The sequence below is a fragment of the Colletotrichum graminicola genome (genome assembly GCF_000149035.1).
Source record: "Colletotrichum graminicola M1.001 genomic scaffold supercont1.11, whole genome shotgun sequence".
In the NCBI taxonomy this organism is placed as follows: domain Eukaryota; kingdom Fungi; phylum Ascomycota; class Sordariomycetes; order Glomerellales; family Glomerellaceae; genus Colletotrichum; species Colletotrichum graminicola.
In genome coordinates, this window is record NW_007361015.1 from 799,087 (window position 1) to 820,138 (window position 21,052).

At 56.9% G+C, this 21,052-nt stretch overlaps 5 protein-coding genes across 5 annotated transcripts; 3 read left to right on the forward strand and 2 right to left on the reverse strand.

Annotated features, from left to right (window-relative positions):
- Window positions 1–297: 297 nt before the first annotated feature.
- GLRG_03763 (glutathione synthetase) lies at window positions 298–2,027 on the forward strand (the record flags this gene model as incomplete). Its single annotated transcript, XM_008094448.1, has 4 exons — window positions 298–605; window positions 673–748; window positions 794–942; window positions 1,001–2,027. The coding sequence occupies 4 exons, from the start codon at window positions 298–300 to the stop codon at window positions 2,025–2,027; spliced, it is 1,560 nt and encodes a 519-aa protein (XP_008092639.1).
- A 409-nt stretch (window positions 2,028–2,436) lies between these two features.
- Window positions 2,437–3,028, reverse strand: GLRG_03764 (single-strand binding protein family; the record flags this gene model as incomplete). The annotated part of the gene is made up of 3 exons (XM_008094449.1): window positions 2,437–2,489; window positions 2,544–2,632; window positions 2,751–3,028. The coding sequence occupies 3 exons, from the start codon at window positions 3,026–3,028 to the stop codon at window positions 2,437–2,439; spliced, it is 420 nt and encodes a 139-aa protein (XP_008092640.1).
- Window positions 3,029–4,357: 1,329 nt separating this feature from the next.
- Window positions 4,358–5,558, forward strand: GLRG_03765 (pheromone receptor; the record flags this gene model as incomplete). Its single annotated transcript, XM_008094450.1, has 2 exons — window positions 4,358–4,979; window positions 5,071–5,558. 2 exons carry the CDS (start codon window positions 4,358–4,360, stop codon window positions 5,556–5,558), a joined length of 1,110 nt encoding a protein of 369 aa, XP_008092641.1.
- Window positions 5,559–6,641: 1,083 nt separating this feature from the next.
- On the reverse strand, window positions 6,642–7,437 carry GLRG_03766 (uncharacterized protein; the record flags this gene model as incomplete). The annotated part of the gene is made up of 2 exons (XM_008094451.1): window positions 6,642–6,749; window positions 6,802–7,437. 2 exons carry the CDS (start codon window positions 7,435–7,437, stop codon window positions 6,642–6,644), a joined length of 744 nt encoding a protein of 247 aa, XP_008092642.1.
- A 7,874-nt stretch (window positions 7,438–15,311) lies between these two features.
- Window positions 15,312–16,893, forward strand: GLRG_03767 (uncharacterized protein; the record flags this gene model as incomplete). Its single annotated transcript, XM_008094452.1, has 2 exons — window positions 15,312–15,784; window positions 15,861–16,893. The coding sequence occupies 2 exons, from the start codon at window positions 15,312–15,314 to the stop codon at window positions 16,891–16,893; spliced, it is 1,506 nt and encodes a 501-aa protein (XP_008092643.1).
- Between the last annotated feature and the right edge of the window lie 4,159 nt (window positions 16,894–21,052).

Sequence of the window (21,052 nt, forward strand, 5' to 3'; positions counted from 1 at the left end):
CAGATTCCCGCCGGCTCGTCATGCAACATCGTAACTGGTACTTGAGTTATCGCATCCAAGCACTCACTGAAGTCCTCTACTGCCTGCCTGCCTGCCTGCCATCTCCCTTCCTCCCCAACCTTTGAATACCTGTGAGTCCGTGTAACTCAAACGGCCCTATCTCGGGCATCCACATACACGATCCATCCAGCGTTGGCCGACAATTATTAATCACTCAGTCGCATAACCAAACCGGCTCACCCTTGAACGCGTGCCCGTGCCGTTGGAGTCTGCAGAGGGCTATAGGAAGCTTTTACGATGGCGACTTCGACCCTCACCAAGGAGCAGTACCCGCCCCGGCTGTCTCAGTCGGAGCAGGACGCCCTCGTACAAACCGTGAAGGATTGGGCCATTGGCAACGGCCTATCCGTCCGACCACCTCCCGCCGTTGTCCCGGCCGAATCGGACCCCAAGGGCATTCTGGCCGTCAACGTGCCGGTGACGCTCTTCCCCAGTCCATTTCCTCGGTCATGCTTCGAGCAGGCCAGGTCTGTTCAGAAAACTTATAACGAACTTTACGGCTCCATCAGCAGAGATGAAGACTTCCTCGGTGCAATGGTGAACGAGTACGTTACGATCTGATTTGTTGGGCCGGAGGCCGCGCCTCGTCACTCGCGTCTAACGATCCGGCAGAGTCAAGGGTGGCGACGACTTCATCAGTAAGCTGTGGGATACTCACGTACGAGTGAAGAAGGAGGGATACACCCAGGTATGCTCTACCTCGCATTCACGAGACGAGACTAACGATGCATAGAGCCTGTCCCTGGGACTGTTCAGGTCGGACTACCTCGTCCACCAAGACGCCTCTTCGGGCGAGCCCAAGCGCCAGGTGAAGCAAGTCGAGTTCAACACGATAGCCTCGTCCTTTGGCGGCCTTTCATCCCGCACCTCGCTCCTCCACAAGTAATGGCCCAGATGCATGGACATGGACAAAAGAAAGCCCGCAACTAACGGACCCCAGGTTCCTCTCCGTGGCGGAGTACCCTCTCCTGGACCGTCCCATTGAGACTGGCTCCCTCGACTTGCCCGAGAACAAGAGCGTGGAGGGCCTCGCCGGTGGCATCCGCGCCGCCTTCGAGGCCTACGGCCCCTCGGAGCTCGGCCACAGGAAGTGCGTCATCTTTGTCGTCCAGGGCGGCGAGAGGAACATCTTTGACCAGCGCCACCTCGAGTACGCCCTTGCCAGCTCCCCCGACGACCCCGTCCCCGTCTTCCGCGTGCCCTGCTCCGAGCTCCTGCGGCACACCGAGGTAGCCGCGACGGCCAAGCGGCAGCTGCTCTACAAGCTGCCCCGCGACCCGTCCAAGGTCTTCGAGGTCGCCGTCGCCTACCTGCGGTGCTGGTACGACCCGTCCGACTACCCGGACGAGAGCTCCTGGGAGGCCCGTTACCACCTCGAGCGGTCGGCGGCCATCAAGTGCCCGACTGTCCTGACGCAGCTCGCGGGCAGCAAGAAGATACAGCAGGTTCTGGCCACGCCGAGGTCGGGGTCGTCGCCTTCGGTGTTGGGCCGGTTCATCCCCGACGACGCGCCCCAGACGGCGGAAGTCTTCCAGACATTCACAAACATCTTCCCCATGGACACGTCCGAGGCCGGTCTCAGGGCACGGGGGATCGCCCAGGACCCGGAGCTCTGCAAGAACTACGTGCTGAAGCCGCAGAGGGAGGGCGGCGGCAACAACCACTACCGCGAGGACATCCCCGCGTTCCTCAAGAAGACCCCCGAGACGCACTGGGGCTCGTACATCCTGATGGAGCTCATCACCCCGCCCAAGCAGGACAACATCATCCTCCGGAACGGCAACCTCGAGGAGGGCGGCGTCATCTGCGAGCTTGGTATTTACGGCACGACGGTCTGGAACCAGGGCACCGGGGAGGTCCTTCACAACGAGGAGGCGGGCTATCTGCTTCGGACCAAGGGCGACACCAGCAACGAAGGCGGTGTCGCTGCCGGGTTCGGCTGCATGGACAGCTGCACACTTGTCTGATAGAACGGCGGTTCGGCCCCCCCACGGGCGAGCTACTTTGGATAGAACATGGAAAAGACAGGCTGTTCCGGACAGTCCAGGCCGTTTTCGCGTGACATGTGAGGCATTGAGTGAGGCAGCGGCCTTAGGCGGAGCTGCACGGGGAGTGGAGACAGCAAACCATTGGTGCGGGCGAGGAGCAACCCGTGGTATCCATTATCGTCCTAAGAAATGCTTTATACAATACGCTCTTACCCGGTCCAACGTTCAGTCAAGTTGTTATACAGAAACAAGGAAATATTGTCAAGAGCGGAGAGCGATGGAGGGCCCAGGGTCGTCCGAAGTCCCCAAGAATATACACCCATCTTTGTCGGACATGCGAAGCAGAGAGCTCCGATCCGACCCGTCCGTCCTTAAGGGATGGATACGTTTACTCGCTGGGGTTGGTGCCGGTCTGGGGGCGCTTGAGGACCTCCACGGTGCCTGGACAAGGAGTTAGGATGCTTCGATCATTGCGGCCAAGGGAGAAAGACGTACGTTGGATAACGTTCAGGATGTTGCGGTTCTTGCCGTCTGCGTCCTGGAAGGTGCTCATGGTGGCCTCACCCTCGACGAAGAGCAGAGATCTGCAACCGCACACGTTAGCATGTCCCAGATGTGTCCCGTTTCACTCTCTCGCTCTCTCTCTCTCTCTCCCTCTCTCTGTCTCTACGATCATCCGAACTCGGGAGGGAGATAACGTACCCCTTGGGCAGGCTCTGGAGGAAGTCGCGGCGGGGACCCTCGGGCTCGAAGCTGGTGATGCGGAACCAGCTGGTGTGGCGGTTGTCCCGAGGACCGGTGTTGCTGGCGAGGGAGTACCGGACGACCTCGCGGCCGGTGCTGGTGGTCTGGAGCTCAGGGCTGTCGGCGAGGTTGCCGACGATGGTCATGCGCGCGACGTTGTGAGACGGGGAGGTGCTGAAGGCGCGGGCGATGCGCGGCGCGGCGGCGGCGCGGCGGAAGAGGGCGGCGGCAGACATTCTTGTTTTTTGATGTTTTTGGTTTCGTGTGTGTGTGTGTGTGTGATGAAGGAGCGGAAGAAGGAACGCGGTGTTGATGTATCGGAATCGACGAGACGGAGGCGTTGGCTTTTACGGAGTAGAGGGGGTGTAAAAATGGGAGCTATCAGTTTGTACGCGGTGCGCGCGCCCGTCGACGCGGTCCCATAATTCAGGGGTTTCAGGCACACGCCACAGCCGTTTACTGGGCATGTGGCTTGTGCACATCCTCCCTCCAGCTGGGAGGTCCCCTATATTTGTACATGCATTGACGGTCGGGGATTGCGGCTTAGCTCGCCTGCATTTCCCAATTGTACCCCTCTTCCCGTACTAGGTTATCGACGTTGCAGTCGCCAATCCAACCCTTCGATAACCGTCGTTCCCATTCTCTTGGGAACACAACCACTTCATGTTCGATGCCAAGGGTCCCGTGTCCCTCTCTGATCGAGAAACCACCTTGGTTAACCCGCCACGATGGCCATGTTCTGTTGCCCCCTCCGAGCGGGGTAGCCGGATTGGTTGACGGCTTGCCTCTGTATGCGTTTTGTGAAGTTTGAGTCTAGATATCCAGGTCTTGACGGCGCCTGTCCAGCATTGGTGCACGGCAACCCGGAGTCAGACCCCATTCCGAGTCTCATGTCGAGTTGTGGCTCAAACCTGTCGTATATGACCATGGGCTTGACCGGACCGTCTGCTCAAAGACATTGCCCTGCTCGAAGCAGGCCTTGCGTTGCGGCTTACACGAGGAAAGGAGCTCGTACAGGTCGCAGACCAATGGCTTTCCTACAGTGATCCTTAATAGCCGTTTTGGAAGAGAGCAAGGGAAGCGAACAAATGACAACAAATGGTGGTCAACTACAAATACGACCCAAGTTGAGGGCCCCCTTTCCCGCTCCCGAACTAACTACCTTTCCCTTTTAGCTATCGCATGCTGCCGGTGTTGTCTTCTCTCTAAGGGGGGCACGCTTAACCGGTTATCACGTATCTTTACGATTCTCTGCATCTTCCTTCTTCGCAGGCCCTTCGCATCTGCTTCGTTCCCTGCCAGGCGGTCGTCGTCCGCTGCCAGCCTTTCACTATATCTTTGTCGTGATCCGGCTAGGAGCTGGCTTTAGGCATACCCGGTGTTTTGTCGTCGTCCTATATGTTTCGGATACAGCTTCCCTCTCTGTCTTTCTAACCCGTTGGCTTTCTCTGCGTGTCTGGCGGATGCGTTTAGTCGGAAAGCCATCGAGTCTGCACCGCCTCTCGAAGGCAAAGAATAACGGTAGCGTCGTTTCGAACACTTACTTAGCGGTTCGGCCGTTCGACATGCCGCCCGTCGCCGGCATGCTCGCGGCGCGCGCCTCTCTCCTGATCCCCGACCCGCCGTCGGCACAGTACACCAACGCCTATCTCCAGGCCAACCTCGTCTGCCGCGTCGTCCTGGCCCTCCTGGCCAACGCCGGCTGTTGGATACCGCTCCGGAACCTGTGCCGCCAGGGCGAGCTCGCCCCAGCCGTCTTTGTCGGCACGGTCGTCGTCGCCAACTGCCTCGCCGCCGCCAACGCCCTCGCCTGGCGCGACGACAACGTGTCCAGGTGGTGGGACGGCCGCGTGTGGTGTGACCTGCACGCCTACCTCTATCAGCCCCTCATTCCCCTATACTGGCTCTCTGTCGTCGCCATCACCCGCAACCTCGCTCAGCAGATGGACCTATCGCGAGCCAGCCCCTTGTCCGGTCGGGAGAGGCGCAGGAAGAGGCTCGTCCAGGCCCTGATCGTGTTCCCGCTCCCGGTCGTACAGGCCAGCTTGCTGTATCCGATATCCTCGCAGAGATACAGGATTGTCACCCTGACCGGGTGCATGTGGAGCGGCCATCAGAGCTGGCCCCTATTCGTCTTCTTCCTGGCCCCGCGCCTGCTGGCGGTTCTCGCGTCGGTATACTATGCCGGTAAGTCTTTTGTATGTGCGTTTGCGGGAAAAGAAGAAGAATAAGAAAAGAAGAAAGAAAAAAAAAGCCTAGCACTCACGGCGATTCGCAGTCCTCACCTGGTGGCGCTACAGTCTGGTTGCGCAGTTCACCCGCCCGGCTCTCATGTCGAACGGCTCGGCTGCCTCCCGGGCGAGCCGGACCCGACGGCGGCTTTTTCTCGTCATGGTCTGCGTCCTCGTGCCCTACGCCCCGGTAGAATGCTACATGGCTGCCACGCAGTTCAGGGCCTTCTTTCTCTCCAACGACTTCGACCTCCATGGGATCCGGCAGCGGGTCAGCCCGTTCCCGTGGAACACCATACTGCTCCTCCCTAGTAGTAGGCTTAGCTTCTTCGAGCTCAACCACCAGTACCTGGTCATCGCGACCGCGGCTCCCGTCTTCTACTTCTTCGGTATGACGGAGGATGCGGCGGGGACCTATCACCGGGCATTGCGGACCGTTGGCCTTGGCAGGGTCTTGCCGTGGCTCCGCGAGGGGCCAGCCTCGGGGCGAACAGGCCGGCAGTCGGGAATCTCGCTGCAGGTAGAGACAGAGTAGGTGCTGCGCTCGCTTTATCCCAGAACGTTGAGGGTTCTTAGCTGACGCCCATCGCTAGCCTGGAGCTGACCAAGTCGGCCGACGATAGCTCTCAACACGCCCATGTTAGTCACGTTTCCATGGCCCGCAGCTCGGCACCCTCTCCTCCCTCATTGTATCAAGGCGAGCCTAAGAGTTCTGCCGAAGAGCTGTCGTATCCCGCAAAAGCACAAGCATCCATCGATGACAATTGGAGCACGGTCTCGGCACCAGGACCCAGAACCGTGGCAAAACGCGGCTGGCCTCGCAGCCACTCGCCAGAGGTGCCTCCAGCTCCCTCGACCCCCGGCGTCACAGGGATCTGGCGTCTCTGGACGGTCAGTCCGCCACCACCTCGCAGGCCGGGGCCCACGTACACACCTAGTCGTGGCCGGACGAAGACTGTAGATGAGTGACTTGTGTGCCACGCCTAATCAGAGCCCGCCGTCGATGCCGAATGTCGCTGTCATGGTTCGAATGGATATTCCAGGCTTGACATATGACATCAGGCATAGAGGTATAATCACGAAATGATCAAGGAAAGTGTTGAAGGGATGGAGATCTTTTATATAAATATTACAGGGTCCCGGACCCAGCTATGTGGTTCGAGTCGAGTGCTGGTCAGAAGGATCGTTCGATGGCCCCCCCTTTCTGTGCATATCCAGGGTCATCCGCATCTCAGCGATCGCCCTTAGCCGCAAAATCCCACCCGTGAAATTGAGTGACGTAATCAAAAGCGCCAAGGCAACCAGCAAGCAACAATAAAGTCATTGAAAATCGCATTCATAACTGTCCCAGCCAGAGGGATCCTGAACTCCGCGCCATGCCTTGGTATAAGGTACTAGTGGTAGGGTAGGGGGTTGTGGCGAATAACAAAAGCCAAATAACCCCGGGGAATAAATGGATATCGAGTGCCTCGTAAGGTAGAGAGGCTACGGTCGTATAAATTCATGTCGGTTCGTCCCACACCGCGGTCGATCCGGTATTAGAAACAGTGTATGGTGAAATACGGATTTGAAAAGAAGGGTGCACCACGAAAGGCAAACTCGTGTTCACAGTCAAAGATTATGCCACAGCGACGGGCGGCGGCTCCATCGGCAAACCTTCGGATCTCGAGCCCCCAGGCGTGCTAGGGGCTGGAGCGATTTCAGGGTCTGGGATCTGGATATCCAGCTACAGTCCGGGTCAGCACATTGAGCTGAGCAGAGAGGGATGGTAGACTTACTGTCATGTAACCGGTTTTCCTTAGGGAGATGATGCGCGGCGCCATCGAACCGTCCTCGTTGCCAACAGTCTTCTCCATCTCGGTGTTCCACTGGTCGATCCAACGTTCTAGGCGGTCCAGCCGAGCCTTGACTCCGGTGAAGCCCAGGTCATCCCATAACCAGCCCGTCATAAGGCCCAACAAGCCGTCCAAGATGTTTCTCCAACTATACGGGCTGAAGATGGGAATGAGCTCGCCGTTGAGCTTGTCGATGATCCTTCGAAATTCCAGTTCTGACAAGCCTGCCGGGTCCAGAATCTCAGGGTACAGGTTGGAGAAGGTCGGTGCCAGGTCTCCTTCTATCAACCAGTCCCGACGTACGCGAATGATTCGAGTGTTTCGATACTCGGGAGAGTCGACAGGGACGTGAGGGTTGAGGTGCGGGAAGCAAGGGTGTTGCGGTCCCCATTCCTCACCCATATCTGGCGGCAGTTCCTCTCCCATGATGGATGAGTTTGAGGAGGAAATGGAGGAAATGGGGGAGCCAATGCCCATGGCATCGCCAGCCGATGCATTGGAGTAGCGTGGGAGCACATCGGGACCCCTTTCCAGGTCCTTGGAGGGGCCTCGCGTCTGGCTTTCGGTTCCCTGCTCCATCACGACCTTTTGTTTTCCCTTGTCGGTATCGACCGTGAAGGCAAAGTCGCGGACGAGGGGACTTGGTCGTTCCTTAGCGTCGGCGGGGCCAGCGTCGAATCCGGGAGCAGTTGGAGAAGGATCCGCTGACCTCCTTCCGTCGTACGAATGATGAAGCGAGGGGGGGAGGCTAATGCGATATTCGGCGTTACCACTCCGGTCGACGTGGAGGCTTGCTCGGGCGGAGGTAGAATGTCGCGTCTGGCGCTGCTCGGGGAGAGCCAGCAACGGGAAGTCGCCGGCAGCGATTCCCAAGGAGTCGGCAGGGTAGAGGGAAGATGGACCGAGGGTTGGGTGAGATAGCGGGACGGTGGGCAGGGGCGGTGTTGATGGACGTCGTCTACGTTGGGGCTTGTCGGGAAGCCTGGGGGTGGAGTTGGTCGGGTTCCAGAGACGGGCAGCGGAGAGGTGAGGAAGTCGACGGGCGGCAGAGGAGGCTGCACTATTCCGAAAGGGAGAATGCAGGAGATATTCTCTGGGGTCGTATTGGTGTGGCAGGGACTGGGGATGGAATTGAGACAAGCCGGCTGCGGCGGCGGCGGCGGCGGCGGCGGCTACTGGACGTTGCAGGTCGGGCGAAGCGCCAGGATAAGCGGGTTGCTGCGAAAGCGTGGTGAGTCGAGGATTTGCGGAAGCATCTAAGGTGGGCGATGACAAAGGCGTGTTTCTCGCGTGGGAAGCCGTGGGAGGAATGGTTCAACGAAGGCCGCCGCGAGGACGACGGCCTTACGGGGCAGGGTGGAGAATGGGTCTTGCCGACGAGGAGATTGCAGCGACGCCTGGGCCAGGCTCTTTGAGGTCGCCAGGGCCTCTTTAAGCGGACGCGGCGGCGGCGATGGTGGGAGGAGCGAGAGGGGTGATTGAGACAATCGCTGGGGCAGGGAGTAGAGGGAGGAGGAGGAGGACCGTGTGTGTCTGGAGAAAGGATATTGTCGAATGGTGAGGTTCGGTTCGCGCAGCAGAGCGATTAGGTTTGCAGCTAGATGTGTGGGGACACGGACAAAGGAATGCAAAATCGTGCAGGTGCAGACGACTGTGGCTCGGGCTGCACCTTTGGGTTTTGCTTGAACTGCGATGGTGTTATCAATGCAAGCGCTAGCAATGCGAATGCGGCCAATGGAGGGTCGCAGGGGTTGAAGAGGGCGAAGAGTGTGATTGGCCGTCTTAGTGGTGATGAGGATGGCGATATCCGTAGTAGCAGCAACAATAGCGGTCTTGGTCCTGGAGTTGGGCCAAGAAGCCTCAATAGGAGGCGGACGAGGGGTGGTGTCGCTGTCGCTGTTGGTGCTGGTATTGGCACAAGCGCGGGCGGCGCAGGCACGGGTGCAGTTGGCAATCGATGAAAGTGAAAAGAATTGCGCCCAAATGAGCGGCCGAAGGCAGGCGGACTGTGTTGAATGAAAGGTGGGGATGGCGTTCAGGGGTGGAATGGCGGAAATTGGGTTGGAGCTCAGTCCCAGCATTTTGGGAAGGCCAGCCGCTACGTTCCGGCAAGAGGCCGGGGTGGGGGGAGGAATCGATACTTCCTTCCCTCGCTCCCTCCCTCAGCGTTCACACCTGCCTAGTCGCTTCACCACACCCACCTTTTGGGAATGGCTGGCAGGCAGGAGCGAAAGAGGAGAAGAGAATTCTTGGGCCACCAACCTATATACGTACGGTAGGTACCGGTAGATCCGAGTGACCCGGGCCAAACAAAGTAGGTACGAAGTACAGATAGGGATAGATAGGTAGATAGATACTCCGGACGCGAGGTGGAGGATGCGTACCTATGTCAAAGGTGCAGGAACGACAAGGGAGGGGGAGGAGAATCTGGAGGAGACCACGATCGGCCGCGTCCTGGCTTTCCTCTACCTCCTTGCTGCGTGATTGCGTGTGTGATGTAGTGGTTCGGATCCAACGCGTTCCTGCAGCTGCCGTCCCCCCCTCAATGCAAATGATAGAAGTGGGGGTTCAGCGGATCTGTGGCTGCCTCGCTTCGTCTTTGCTGCTTGCTGATTCGGGCTTCTATTGAGAAGCGTTTTCGGCCAAGGAGAGAGCGGAATCGCCTACGTCGCGAGCCGTATATATGTGCGCGATTGCGTGTGCGTGGTCCTGGGTTCGCGAATTGATCTTTCGAGTCGTCGTAGCCGTCGTCGTCGTCGTCGCCCCTCGTCATACGAGTTCACGAATATGCGTGCCAAAGTCCGATCGATCAACAAGGCAGGCTGTCGTCCACGGGTTCCCGCAGTGTCGCAGGCAAAGAAACCCTGATGGGAAAAAAGAGAGACAGACGGCTGCTCTACTTAATAGTCCCGAGTCGCTGTCGGAGCAGCGCCCATCATACGACGATTCGGTGGTCCGGCGAGGTGATTCCGGTTATAGATAGCTGCAGGGGGGAGGCCTCAACAATTCTGTCGGTGCTTCTCTGGTCTTTTCTAGCCTGGAAAGGGTCTCGCTGCAAGAAAACAAAAAAAAGAAACGAGAGGACTAGACGCGATATATCCGTAGAGAGCTCTCTATCGACTGACCTGCCGTCCCTGGTCATCAATATATGATATGACGGACCGGCGCCGTCGCCTACGACTTCCTGCTGACTCGAATGGCGCCTAGCCTCGGGGATTACCTCCCTGTCGTCCCGGTCAACAGACAAGGTGCTTTAAGATTATATTGGAAGCCTTGCAAATTTTGCCGCCACACAGGCTCGGCCTCGGCTCTGACACGCCTGTGTTGCGTCAAGTTTTGCTGGTTCCGAGTGACGCATTCTGTGCTCGCGACCCCGGAGAGTCACCCTGGCTGGTTCTTCTTGTTGCCCGGCGAAGACCCGCCAGAAGCCAGGGGGGTTCCCACGGGTTGCCCGGCTCGGCTGAAGCAAATGTGCGCCTTGCTTTGAATCGAGAAGATAAAAAAAAACAATAAGAATCCGGAAATCTCGTGGCATAAAGGAGGTAGGTAGAGAGATTAACAAACGACATCCCAACCGCATGCCCCTCTCTATTCACAACATCTTTCGGCATGGATCTTGCACTGCACTGGCCTCGACAGGAATGACTGACTATTTCTTGGGCAGAGCCAGGTCAACTGCTGCTTCGTAAACGGCCCGCCCATCTATACTAAATAACATCCCTGCAACGGCTGACCATCACCTCCGGGCCCAGGCCACAAGCATATGTAGCACGACCATGAAAGAAAGAATAGCCCTACCGTTAGAGTAATAGGTAATAGAAATCTCTGCACGCTGATCAAGCAGCTGCCGTCGCGTCCGGGCCCGTCTGTGCGTCGTGTCCACCTCGCCAACTGCCGTGACATGACATGATTACCAGTCCCGAAGAGGAGGCCGGCAATTCGCCTGTCGGCCTTGCATAATAGTATCCTAAGAACACACAAGTACAAGTACAAGGCGGTCCCTCGTAAGGTCGCCAGCTACACTGTGTTAACTATACACACTGTCGAGATGCACTATTTGTTTAGAGAGTGTAAACCGTATAGGAGAAACCTCTCTTACATAATAACATGGACGACGCCTCCGAGATCGAGACTTTAAGCCTCGGGACTCGGTACACCGTAGGGGTATCACTGTAGTGGCTGTTTCTGACACTGTGGTTATCCTACGGACACATGTACGGAGTACTCCTTGTACATTGGATATCCAGCTGGTTCAAGACATGTTCCCACTGCGTCCAGATCCAGAAAAATTACCACGGAACGGGAACATGGATCTGCCAAACACCCCAAAACTGACAAGTTGGAGATTCGACCGATCCATCTTTGGAACCACAGACTGGGAGTTCCCCTTGTCGTATGTGCAGTTCTGGTTCAGGTAGCGGGGGCGCCAATACCACCTACCGGTACCTTACCATAGGTAGTTACCCAGGTACGTGCGTAGCTACCTGTTAATAAGTAGGTACCTACGAATCGCTCTCAGTGGATACCATTTTGCAAGAGAGAGGTCCCAGTGCATGTGCATTGCGCTCATTGCATACGACACTATCCGTACTCGGCTGGACCGTTCCATAGGTATTCTTTCCACGGCCGGCTATTTTCAGGCGCGGACAGGGGGTGCCTTTGTCGAAAAGGGCCAGAACGTGAATAATTCTTGCGTCATGCTCTCTCAGACGCATCTCCGAGCAAGAACCTGATGAATAACTGGACCGGTTGTCTACCTACAGCACCAGGTCAAAAGTCTGGCAACAGCAATAAGGATGGCCCAATCAACAGCAACATACCTAGGGTGGTGAGACACACGTCCTTTTGTGGTGCACTGTGAAGTGACCCCAAGCTGATAGGCTCCTTTTGCTTGGGTTGTTCTAATTGCTGTTGCCAGACTTTTGACCCAGTACTGTAACCGCAAGAACGAGGCTATCTCCCTTGAGAGTGGCTAGGCCGGGGGGTTCTGGGGTCTTACCTTGGTAAGTTGGTATTGACACCTGCATGAGACATGCAGAGTATCTCCTCTGTCGATCACACTATCCAAGCAAGACAGCCAACCGCACGCGGTTTGCTCCTCAGCCGCGACTATCTGTGCATCGCTCGCTAATCCATACGGTCGTTGCGTAGCTTGAGCCGCATACCGTATCCTCTCGCGAGGTCCGGACAAAGCTAGTAAGCCAGACTAACGGCAAGAGGTATTGCGGCTGCTGTAAGAGGTATAGTGTTCCGGCAGAAAGCAAGGGTCAGTCATGTACGTAAGCAGATAGTTAAGGGGCAAAGAGCAGCAAAAACGGTAGGCAGGTAGGAGGTGAATACACTGACCGCCTTTTATATTGAGCTTAGCGATGTAGATCTTGACTAGCCGCTTTAGGATATCTGCTAGCTACCTTTGGCTAGCCTGATCACTAGCTTTGTCCGGACCTCGAGAGAGGATACGAAACTGGGTATGTATATATGTATGTACCTGTATGTTTACTGAGCGGAGGTGTTGTTTTTGTTGTTGTTGTTGTTGTTGTTGTTGCCGCTGGTTGTCACAGACGAGTTTCTGCCCGCCCGGCAGAGCTTCTACATTATTCGGGCATGCATGGCCGCAACAGGCTAGACTTCAGAACCCTTCCCACTTTTCGTTTTAGTTTATGTTTGCACATCGTTTGCGCCGGCGGCTGGGATGACAATGTCGACGAGACATCCCCCGTGGAGAACACTGGGGCTTCCGCCTGACACCACACCCGTTGGACGCGCGTCTTCCCAGCTGGCTCCATCCCCATGGCCTCCTAGACACCTGGTGGCCGCAAACCGGCACTGATGATTCGATTCATGGCGGTTACCTACGTGCTACATAGTATTCCGCTTCTGGTCCTTGGACGGCGCTTCCCGATACGGAAACTGTCCATGCTCCGATTTACCTTGGTTGGCTAGGTCGTTGTTTGTTGTTCTGACGACATCGAGCGATGTATTCTAAACCGAGCATGTCACGGATGGAAGAAGCGCCTGTTGCATGCAGCGGCCCCAGCTTTTTCGAAACACCCAGCCCGCTACCATGTCGCTTGCCGCTTCTTTCAGCTCGCGGAGCCGGATTTGTCGCATCCTGGGGCCAGGTCACGATGCTTCACCACTGTAGCGAGACAAGACTGAGCGACTCAGGCTTGATGACGGCAATCCTCGACAGACCTTCTGGAGTACACGCTCGCCTATTGTACGGGCACGGCCAGGTCCGCGGAGCCCCGGCGGAATTCGCAGGCCCTTCTGTTGCACGAAGGGCACTACGCCTGGCCAGGTTCAGATGATGACATGGACAGCTTTGGCGGACACCGTGGCACGGCTTTCGACCCGACGCCGATGACGTTGCTGTCACTATATCTGTTCCCATCAAACAAGCCAAGCGGCCGTTTCTCTAGGGAAAGGTCAACGCGCCGGCCAGGAACGAAGCAACCAGGGCCTTTTGCCTCCCACCAGCTTTCCCCATCGCCACACCCACCCAGCCCACGGTATCTAGGTACATCGGATCAGGCGGGGGCGAAGTCGGATTGGTTGTAGATGACGAAACATGTGCGACGACAACAACTCGGAGGGTTTGTGTTTTATTTTAGTTTATATTTTATTTTGGGTTTGTTGTGGTGGAGGGACGGGCCAAATCATAACCAAGTTAGAGAAACCCGGGAATCTTGGCCGTAGCCAAGCCAGAGGTGGGTTTAATGGGTCGTTCATCCCTTGATGATCACCCGCGTGGTGTAAAGCATGGTTCACGAGCTTCCAAAGCCGGTGGATCACAAGCCATGATGGTAGTAGGCCAGATAAGGTTTAGGGGAGGTGCGCATTTACCTCTCTTTTCTCTCTTATCTTTGACCTCCCACTGGTGACGACGAGAAGATGATGGGTTTGTAAGTGAATGTCGCTCGCTATAGACGCGTGCGCCGAGAAGGAAAAGGGTGGGATGAGATAGCTGTTTCACGTCTCACTAGTCTATGTGTGGCTAAGGACCGAGGCAGCCTACACATAAAGAATGATGTGTTGACGTATTTGAAGCTCGTCCGGCATGTGCAACGGCGTGACTGTCTTCGAACGTCTCTCTACGAAGAGGCAGAAGCAGAAATAACATGGAGATGGACATGTAAAATGCGAAATAGATGACGGAGTGAGGTTGAAGTGGGAGTCGGAGAACGGTTCTCTCGGCCCAGCCCGACGTCCACAGTGGATCTCCAAACAGGCAGGGTCTTCAGGGCTGGCCAGATGCGGATGCGGGCAGAGCGGGAGCGGGGGTGGGAGGGGCGCGGGTTGCATCACTGCATCATCACCCTGTCGTCAGCATCGACGGGGCCATAAGCAACGCAGTGAAGCAACCACACTCCAAGCCGCCAGCGGCCTTTGCTCCAGCCCAGGCGCAGCTCCCTACCAACCACAGCAAGCTGCTAATGTAAACTTTCAAATCCGGGTTTCCTCGCCATGTACTTGCCGTAGCATTATGTAGGGCAGTATACTTTGCCTCGGTTGGACTGAGACACTTCAGCCAGATGCAAGCCTGATTCCTTACCTACATTGCCGTATTTCCTATTGCCGTCCACCTTCCATCCCGCACTGCGGGCGCATTTCTTCACCTCGCGTGTCTCTCAGCACCTGGCCCGTCCCGTTTTCTACCCTCTCGACTTCCGCCCCCGATTCCCGCCCACGTCTCCTCGAAGCTTCTTTTCATCCCGAATCACGCCTTGAGAGGAAGCGAACTGACGCGGGACAAAGGGCAAGCAAGGCACCTTGCCTCGGCCGCACGTCGCCGACTACGATTTGACACTCTCAAGTTGGCGGACGCTCTCTCCCTCTTTCTCTCTCTCTCTCTCTCTCTCTCTCTCTCTCTCTCTCTCTCTCTCTCTCTCTCCCCCTTATGCAATTACGTCCTGGTACCTTACCTAGCTGAGGTAGGCAAGGACGATCCAAAGTCGCCACCACCAAAGCCCAGCGACTAAAACCACGTCAACTCCCGTCAGAATACCACGCCATAATCATCATCAGCCCGTGGCGCTCCACTTGTCGCCCTTGGTACGCCTGGTCGGACCAGTTCCCCCATACGCACGCACGCTACTCCACACTACGTCTCTCTCTACAAGACACACGATACCCGATCTGTAGTTAGCGGCCATTCCTCTCCCCCGGCGCCTCTTCCTCATTTCCTCTCTCCCTCCCCTTTCCTCCTAGAATTCAGGAGGAAGGCCTACCAGTAGAGACACCCCTCCCATTTATTCACAAGGGCGGATGAAGAGCCCTCAAAACCCCTCGACTGCCTGTCCCTAGCTTGGACTCGCACGTCTTCCATCGAATCTCGTACAATCGACCGACACCGAAACTGAACCCATCAGGACGACGCCCATAGAACAGCGGACAACAACCACAACTAATACAGAGAGCCACCCAGCCTGGACCCTTCCATGTCATTCGCCATGTCGGACGAGAACAGCTCCCGAAGTCCGACCTCGCCGGTCACGGCGACGAGCAACATCAGCAGGAAGCAGACCGTGTCCTCGCCTGGAACAACAGCTTCGCCAGCGCCTTCGGGCCACTTCAGGCGCGCTGTGACGGCAGAGGAGAATTCTCAGATGCGGCGACGTGCGCCTTTCGGTCACATACCCACTGACAGCTCGTTCTCGGAGAAGGGCTTGGGGAGGAGGAGAAGCTCAACCCTGTCGGATTACAGCTTCATCGAAGCTAGAGACTTCCTGAACCCGAGACCTGGCGATGGGACATTGCCCACATCAGCCGACGATATATCGAACTGGGCCTCGATCCCTCTCGCCTTCGCTCTTCTTCCTGCCGTCGGCGGTATGCTATTCAAAAACGGCAGCGCCGTCGTGACGGATGTCATGCTATTAGGCTTATCAGCCGTATTCCTGCATTGGTCTGTGACACACCCATGGTAAGTTTGCGCGCTCTTTGGCCTTCTTGTTTGCTGCTTGTGCAGAACCACCCGAGGACTGACATCGGCCACCCAGGAACTGGTATCATTCGGCGCAAGTGGTACGCGTCCGCGCCGAGGTCAGCACCAGCGCCGTGATCGATGACGAGAGCGACAACGAACAGACCGTTGAGAGCCCGTCCACGACGGCATCGATGGCGAATGGTCACACGGTGAATGGGAGCATTGACGACACGTCCGAGATGCCCGCTACGCCCACATCCTTCGTGCAGGAACAGGTGCCCAAGTCAATGGCCCGGAACAGAAAGGAGGACGCGCTGGCGGAGCTCTGGCTGCATGAGATTCTGGCTTTGATATCATGCTTCATGCTCCCGATGCTTGGGGCGTACTTGCTGCATGCAATCCGCGCGCAGCTGAGCCGGCCCTCGGAGGGTCTCGTCTCCAACTACAATTTGACAATCTTCCTGCTGGCCGCGGAGGTCCGTCCGATATCGCATTTAATGAAGCTCGTTCAATGCCGGACCATCCAGTTGCAACGGGACGTCCATGTCAACCCGTACAAGGACGACGGCGTCACGTCGGATCAGGTCAGGGCACTGGTGGCCCGCTTGGATATGCTGGAATCGCGGCAGGAGCCGACGCCGATCAGGCAGAACGGCAACTCGGACACGTTAAAGATCAAGCAAGAAGCCTCCATTGCCCGCGATGTCCGCAACGCCATCCAGCCTGACCTCGACGCGCTGAACCGAGCCGTGCGGCGGTACGAGAAGAAAGCCACGGTGCTCGCATTCCAGACCGAGTCGCGCTTCGCGGCCGTCGATACGCGCTTGAACGACGCCATCGCACTCGCTGCGGCAGCGGCCAAGAACAGCGCGGCACGGCCGGGCTTCATGCAGTGGCTGGTCGAGTCGGTGTGGGCCGTCCTCACGATGCCCTTCTTCGCCATGGTTGCTCTGCTGGTGCTCCCGTTCAAGACGGTCCGCGGGCTGCTCAAGCGGAAGAAGAAGTCGATGCCGGAAAGGGCATCCAGGTCGAGCCGCAGTGGGAAAGCTATGGGGCACGGCCGGGTCGCAGCGGACAGGCCGCCGAGCCGGGTTTCGAAGAGGTGACGGGAAAGACCTTGGGCGTTGAACGGGCGCGCGGGCGGGCCGGGTTGGCTTGGAGTTACGAACATGATATCCTCTTTGCAAAACTGGAAATGTCCTCATCTGGTTTCGGGGGGCTCAAGGGAAGGGTCGGATGGGATGATTCCGATGGCGTTACAAAAACGGGTGTCATCGCTTGCAAGGTAAACACTGGAACGACCGGGTTGACGAGTATTGCCTACTCCGTATTGGTAGTCTTGAATCAAGAATCTTGAACGACCTCTTTCCCTCCGATGTGATCCCTCTCATCAATCAGTCGAGTTGTGTGACATGGACGTGATCTCTGGTACAATTCGTCACAAGGACGAGCAGCAACGGGATCAATCGTGCACGACAAGTCTCCCCTTTACCATCGCTCCCGAGCGGACGACCGCTTGCGAGGGCATCGCTCGTTTGACCCAAGGTGTGTCTCCCCGAGGCGTAACGAGACGAGGCGGCAAGCCTACGGCGTCGCATCCCGATCCCCCCCCCCCCCCCCCCCCTCCCTCCCTTGGGCAGTCGGCCTGGCCCAAAGGGTTGGCGTATATTACCGTGCCTTGATGGGCAGTAGTACTACTCGAGGTCGGCAATACAGCTAACGTGATGTGGTGGGAGGTTGGAACCCCAACATGGTGACCGACCTGCTGCCGCCACTTGGCTTGGTCCCGGCCGCTGTCGGATTCGATGAGAAATACCAGGCCGCGGAGGGAGGCCAGAATCAGGCGAGGGGCAGCCACAAATGTGATCTCCGTCGGTGGCGGGAGTAGTCCACTTGGCTCCCAAAAGCAAGTCTCGCAAATACACGTACGTGATGCCGGACGACGAGCAGAAGAACAGGGTGAAAAGGGGCAGGTCATTCCTAGATTCTTTTTTAAAAAAAAAAGAATTCTCCCCCCTTGGACGCGCCAGTTGGAACTGGTCTCTGAATCTGGAAGAGCGCGTGCCAGCTTTGCCCGAAGAGGGCCGCCCGAGTCCTCGTGCCTCGTGGCGGGAAAACGTGGGAACATGACCATGGGTTGGCATGGGATGGGATGCATTCTAGCTAAGGCAGGAGGAAAGGTGGGAAGATGCCAATGTTCCGTGCCGCCATGTGCGGTCATGTCTGCAATGGTCTAGGGGGGAGGGCGGCCCGAGGGTACTTTGAGTTCCCGGGAAGCTGGGGAAGTCCAGAGCGGTTTACCAGATACAATGTGACGTACGGGCAAACGGACGTCCTTCACGGCGGTCGGCGGGGCGAAGGCTTGGTACCGGAACGGAGGTCGAGGGCCAGACGAGGTCCGTGCGGACGCTGTGAGCTGCAAGGCCCGTCCGCGTGGATGAGACGCCCGATATCGACTGGGTGATCCCATAATGAACATAACTCATGGTCGAGACATACATTGCAAACACGGAGGAGACGGGAGCGGGTGAAATCTGACGGGCTGGGATTCGACGAATAAACCGCCGTGCGGATGTCTCAACAGTGAACGTCATGGCCAGTAGATGGATGCTTCATCAGCAAAACTTTTGCAAGCCAAACCCCCTCCTCTACACTCTGTATGTTCAAAGGAGCGGAATCCCAGGGACGGTTTGTCAAGGGGGAAGCCTGTTGACGACCACGGCACAAGCCTGGTCTGCGCGAGACTTCGGACGAACCGTCGATGAAGACAGAGTTCAGTGGGGGGTGGTATTCTGCGCCTTGACTTTTTGGCGGAGTCGTCCCATATTCAGCTGAATGAAAAGAAACCCCCCCTTGCAATGAAGACTGTAGGGCAAGCAAGTGGCTCGCAGGAGTCCGCAGACGTGGCGCACGATGAGATTTGTGGGAAGAAGCCCCAATGATGTACGTCAGGAAGGACAGCAGCAGGGAGGCGCCGAAATGAGGTTGTTGCTTTTCTCGGGCTGGTGGACGCATCAGATGTGGAATTCCAGGGCCCGCCCATTCGGCCGCGGGGTTTCCGGTTTTCAGGATTTTAAAGACAAAATAAATGAAGAGGAATATTCGCTCAGGACCGCTGATATGGGGGGAGCTCATGCAGCGAGGCTTTGCCTGTATCAGAGTGGGCAAGGATGCGAGGGCCCCTTTATGCGGCGAGGCGCAGGGCGTGGGGTCCAACAACGGCTGTCGAACAAGGCCGCCTAGGATCGCCCGATCGGGTACTTGACCCCTGCCGGCTCCGCGTTGGTAGCCGACAAACCGCACATCGAGCATACGACGGGATTTGGAGATGCAAGACCGGTTTCCTGTCCATTGCCTTTGATGGACGGCACGAAGAAGCGATGGACCGATAGGGGAGGGTGCCAAAAATGAGACCCGAAACAACGCTTGCCGTTGAAGGGCTGCGAAATAGTTAGGCTGGGATAGGGATAGGGCGACGTCGGCTTATTTTTGGCGGCCTCGACGTGTGCCAGATGCTCCGTGCTGCTAATCAGGCAAACAGCGTTAAATGAATGAATCCTCTTCCCGTTCCAGGCTGAACCGGCACACCGGTTGACCGCCAACCAACCAACCAACAAACCTGTCATTGTCGAGAGGTCTAATGACAGGGGTGCGCATCTCACGGACCCTACTACCTAGGTCGCTGCCGTCGAGACTCGAGAAGGGGGTCCCCTCTGGGCAGTCCGGGTGACGAAGAGCAGGCTGTCTGTGATCAGACCACGCCGGACCTGCGATGGGTCTTTCTTGGTGAAGCCGATGAGAAGCTTTTCTGGATCTCGATCGGGTGGACAGAGGTAGCCGAGCAAGGCCTGATCAGTCACGATGATGTGTGTGGTTGTGGGTCGAGATCCAGGTTCAGGTTTTCTTGAATATTGTTCACCATGGCAAAGGAAGGAAGAGCGATGCTGTAGTGTACTTGTATCCGTATTGTATAATGGTGAGATGGAAAGATCCATACCTAAACCCAATCAGGGACTTGCGCCTCCAAGTGCGCAGCCGCCGTTCTCCACTTGCATGGTTCTTATTTCTACTTTTGGAGCGTTGCGATGCGATGCGATTTGAGGGGAAGGTGCCATCGAGCCCGGGCCTGCTGAAAACTCTTATACTTTCCTCCGGAGGGTGGTCGGTTGCTCTCTCTCTCTCTCTCTCTCTCTCTCTCTCTCTCTCTCTCTCTCTCTCTCTCTCTCTCTCTCTTTTAGTTTACTTCTCAGGCCATACTTACCTTACATTAGTAGTCGTGCCTTCCGCTTCCATTTTTCGAACGCCGTTAAGCTATGGCGGCAAAAATCAAACGCGTACCTATCCAAGACGATCTCGTTAGCAGAGTATCCCTAAACTGGACTAGCGCGCAGATGGTTACTGGCTCTGGGCTCTGGCCCTAAGTCCGGAGTAGACTCCACGTACACGGGTACGTACCCGTTCATACAGATGAGAAGCGCCGGTGGACCTGTGATCGTCCTCGTCCCGCCGCGTCGGTGCAACTCTCATTTCGCCCATCACAGCCGCTATTGAGTTGAGACCGGATAGGTACAGGTGCGGGTACTGACCGACTGATTGACTGACTGCATGTGGCGCCTTTGCTTCTTGCGTCACCGCTTGCTGCTGGCCAACCTTACCTAGGTAGGTAGGTACCTAGATGGTTTAGGATATTCTGTATGGATGCTACGGAGTACGGATGTAGTAGCTGTAATTTCATCTAGGTCTACCGGCCTTGTCTCCCCCCCCCCACCCCCCCCTGCGCCACCGATCTGGCGGAGGCGAAGCTGACTCATATGGCATAATGGCAATAACCCCCTTCTCGTCTACCAGTATCTGCCCTTCAGCGCCTTGGAAAAAAGAAAGCTTTCACAATGCATATGAACGTGACCGAGACGAGACGTGTCCTCATCTGGACACTGAGTCGCGATCCGGTTGCCGGTGGCAGACAACTAGTGATCCTCCCAATACCTATGATACTGTTCTTTCCCCTGCAGCGACAGTGCGGAGGCAGATGAGAAGAGGGACGTGGTAGGTAGTGTGGTAGCTGGTGGAGAAGCAGCAAAACCAGTCGACGTGATTTCCACATCATCATCATCATCATCATGACCGACTCGTACCTAGTCGAGTCGGGTGGATGCTCTACCTAGGTAGATAGGTATGGGACAAAACACCTCGCGAATGACACAGTCCGGCGTCACCAACTTCCTGAACCAAGGCCTGTCCACGCCAGCGCACCTTGCGATGCAC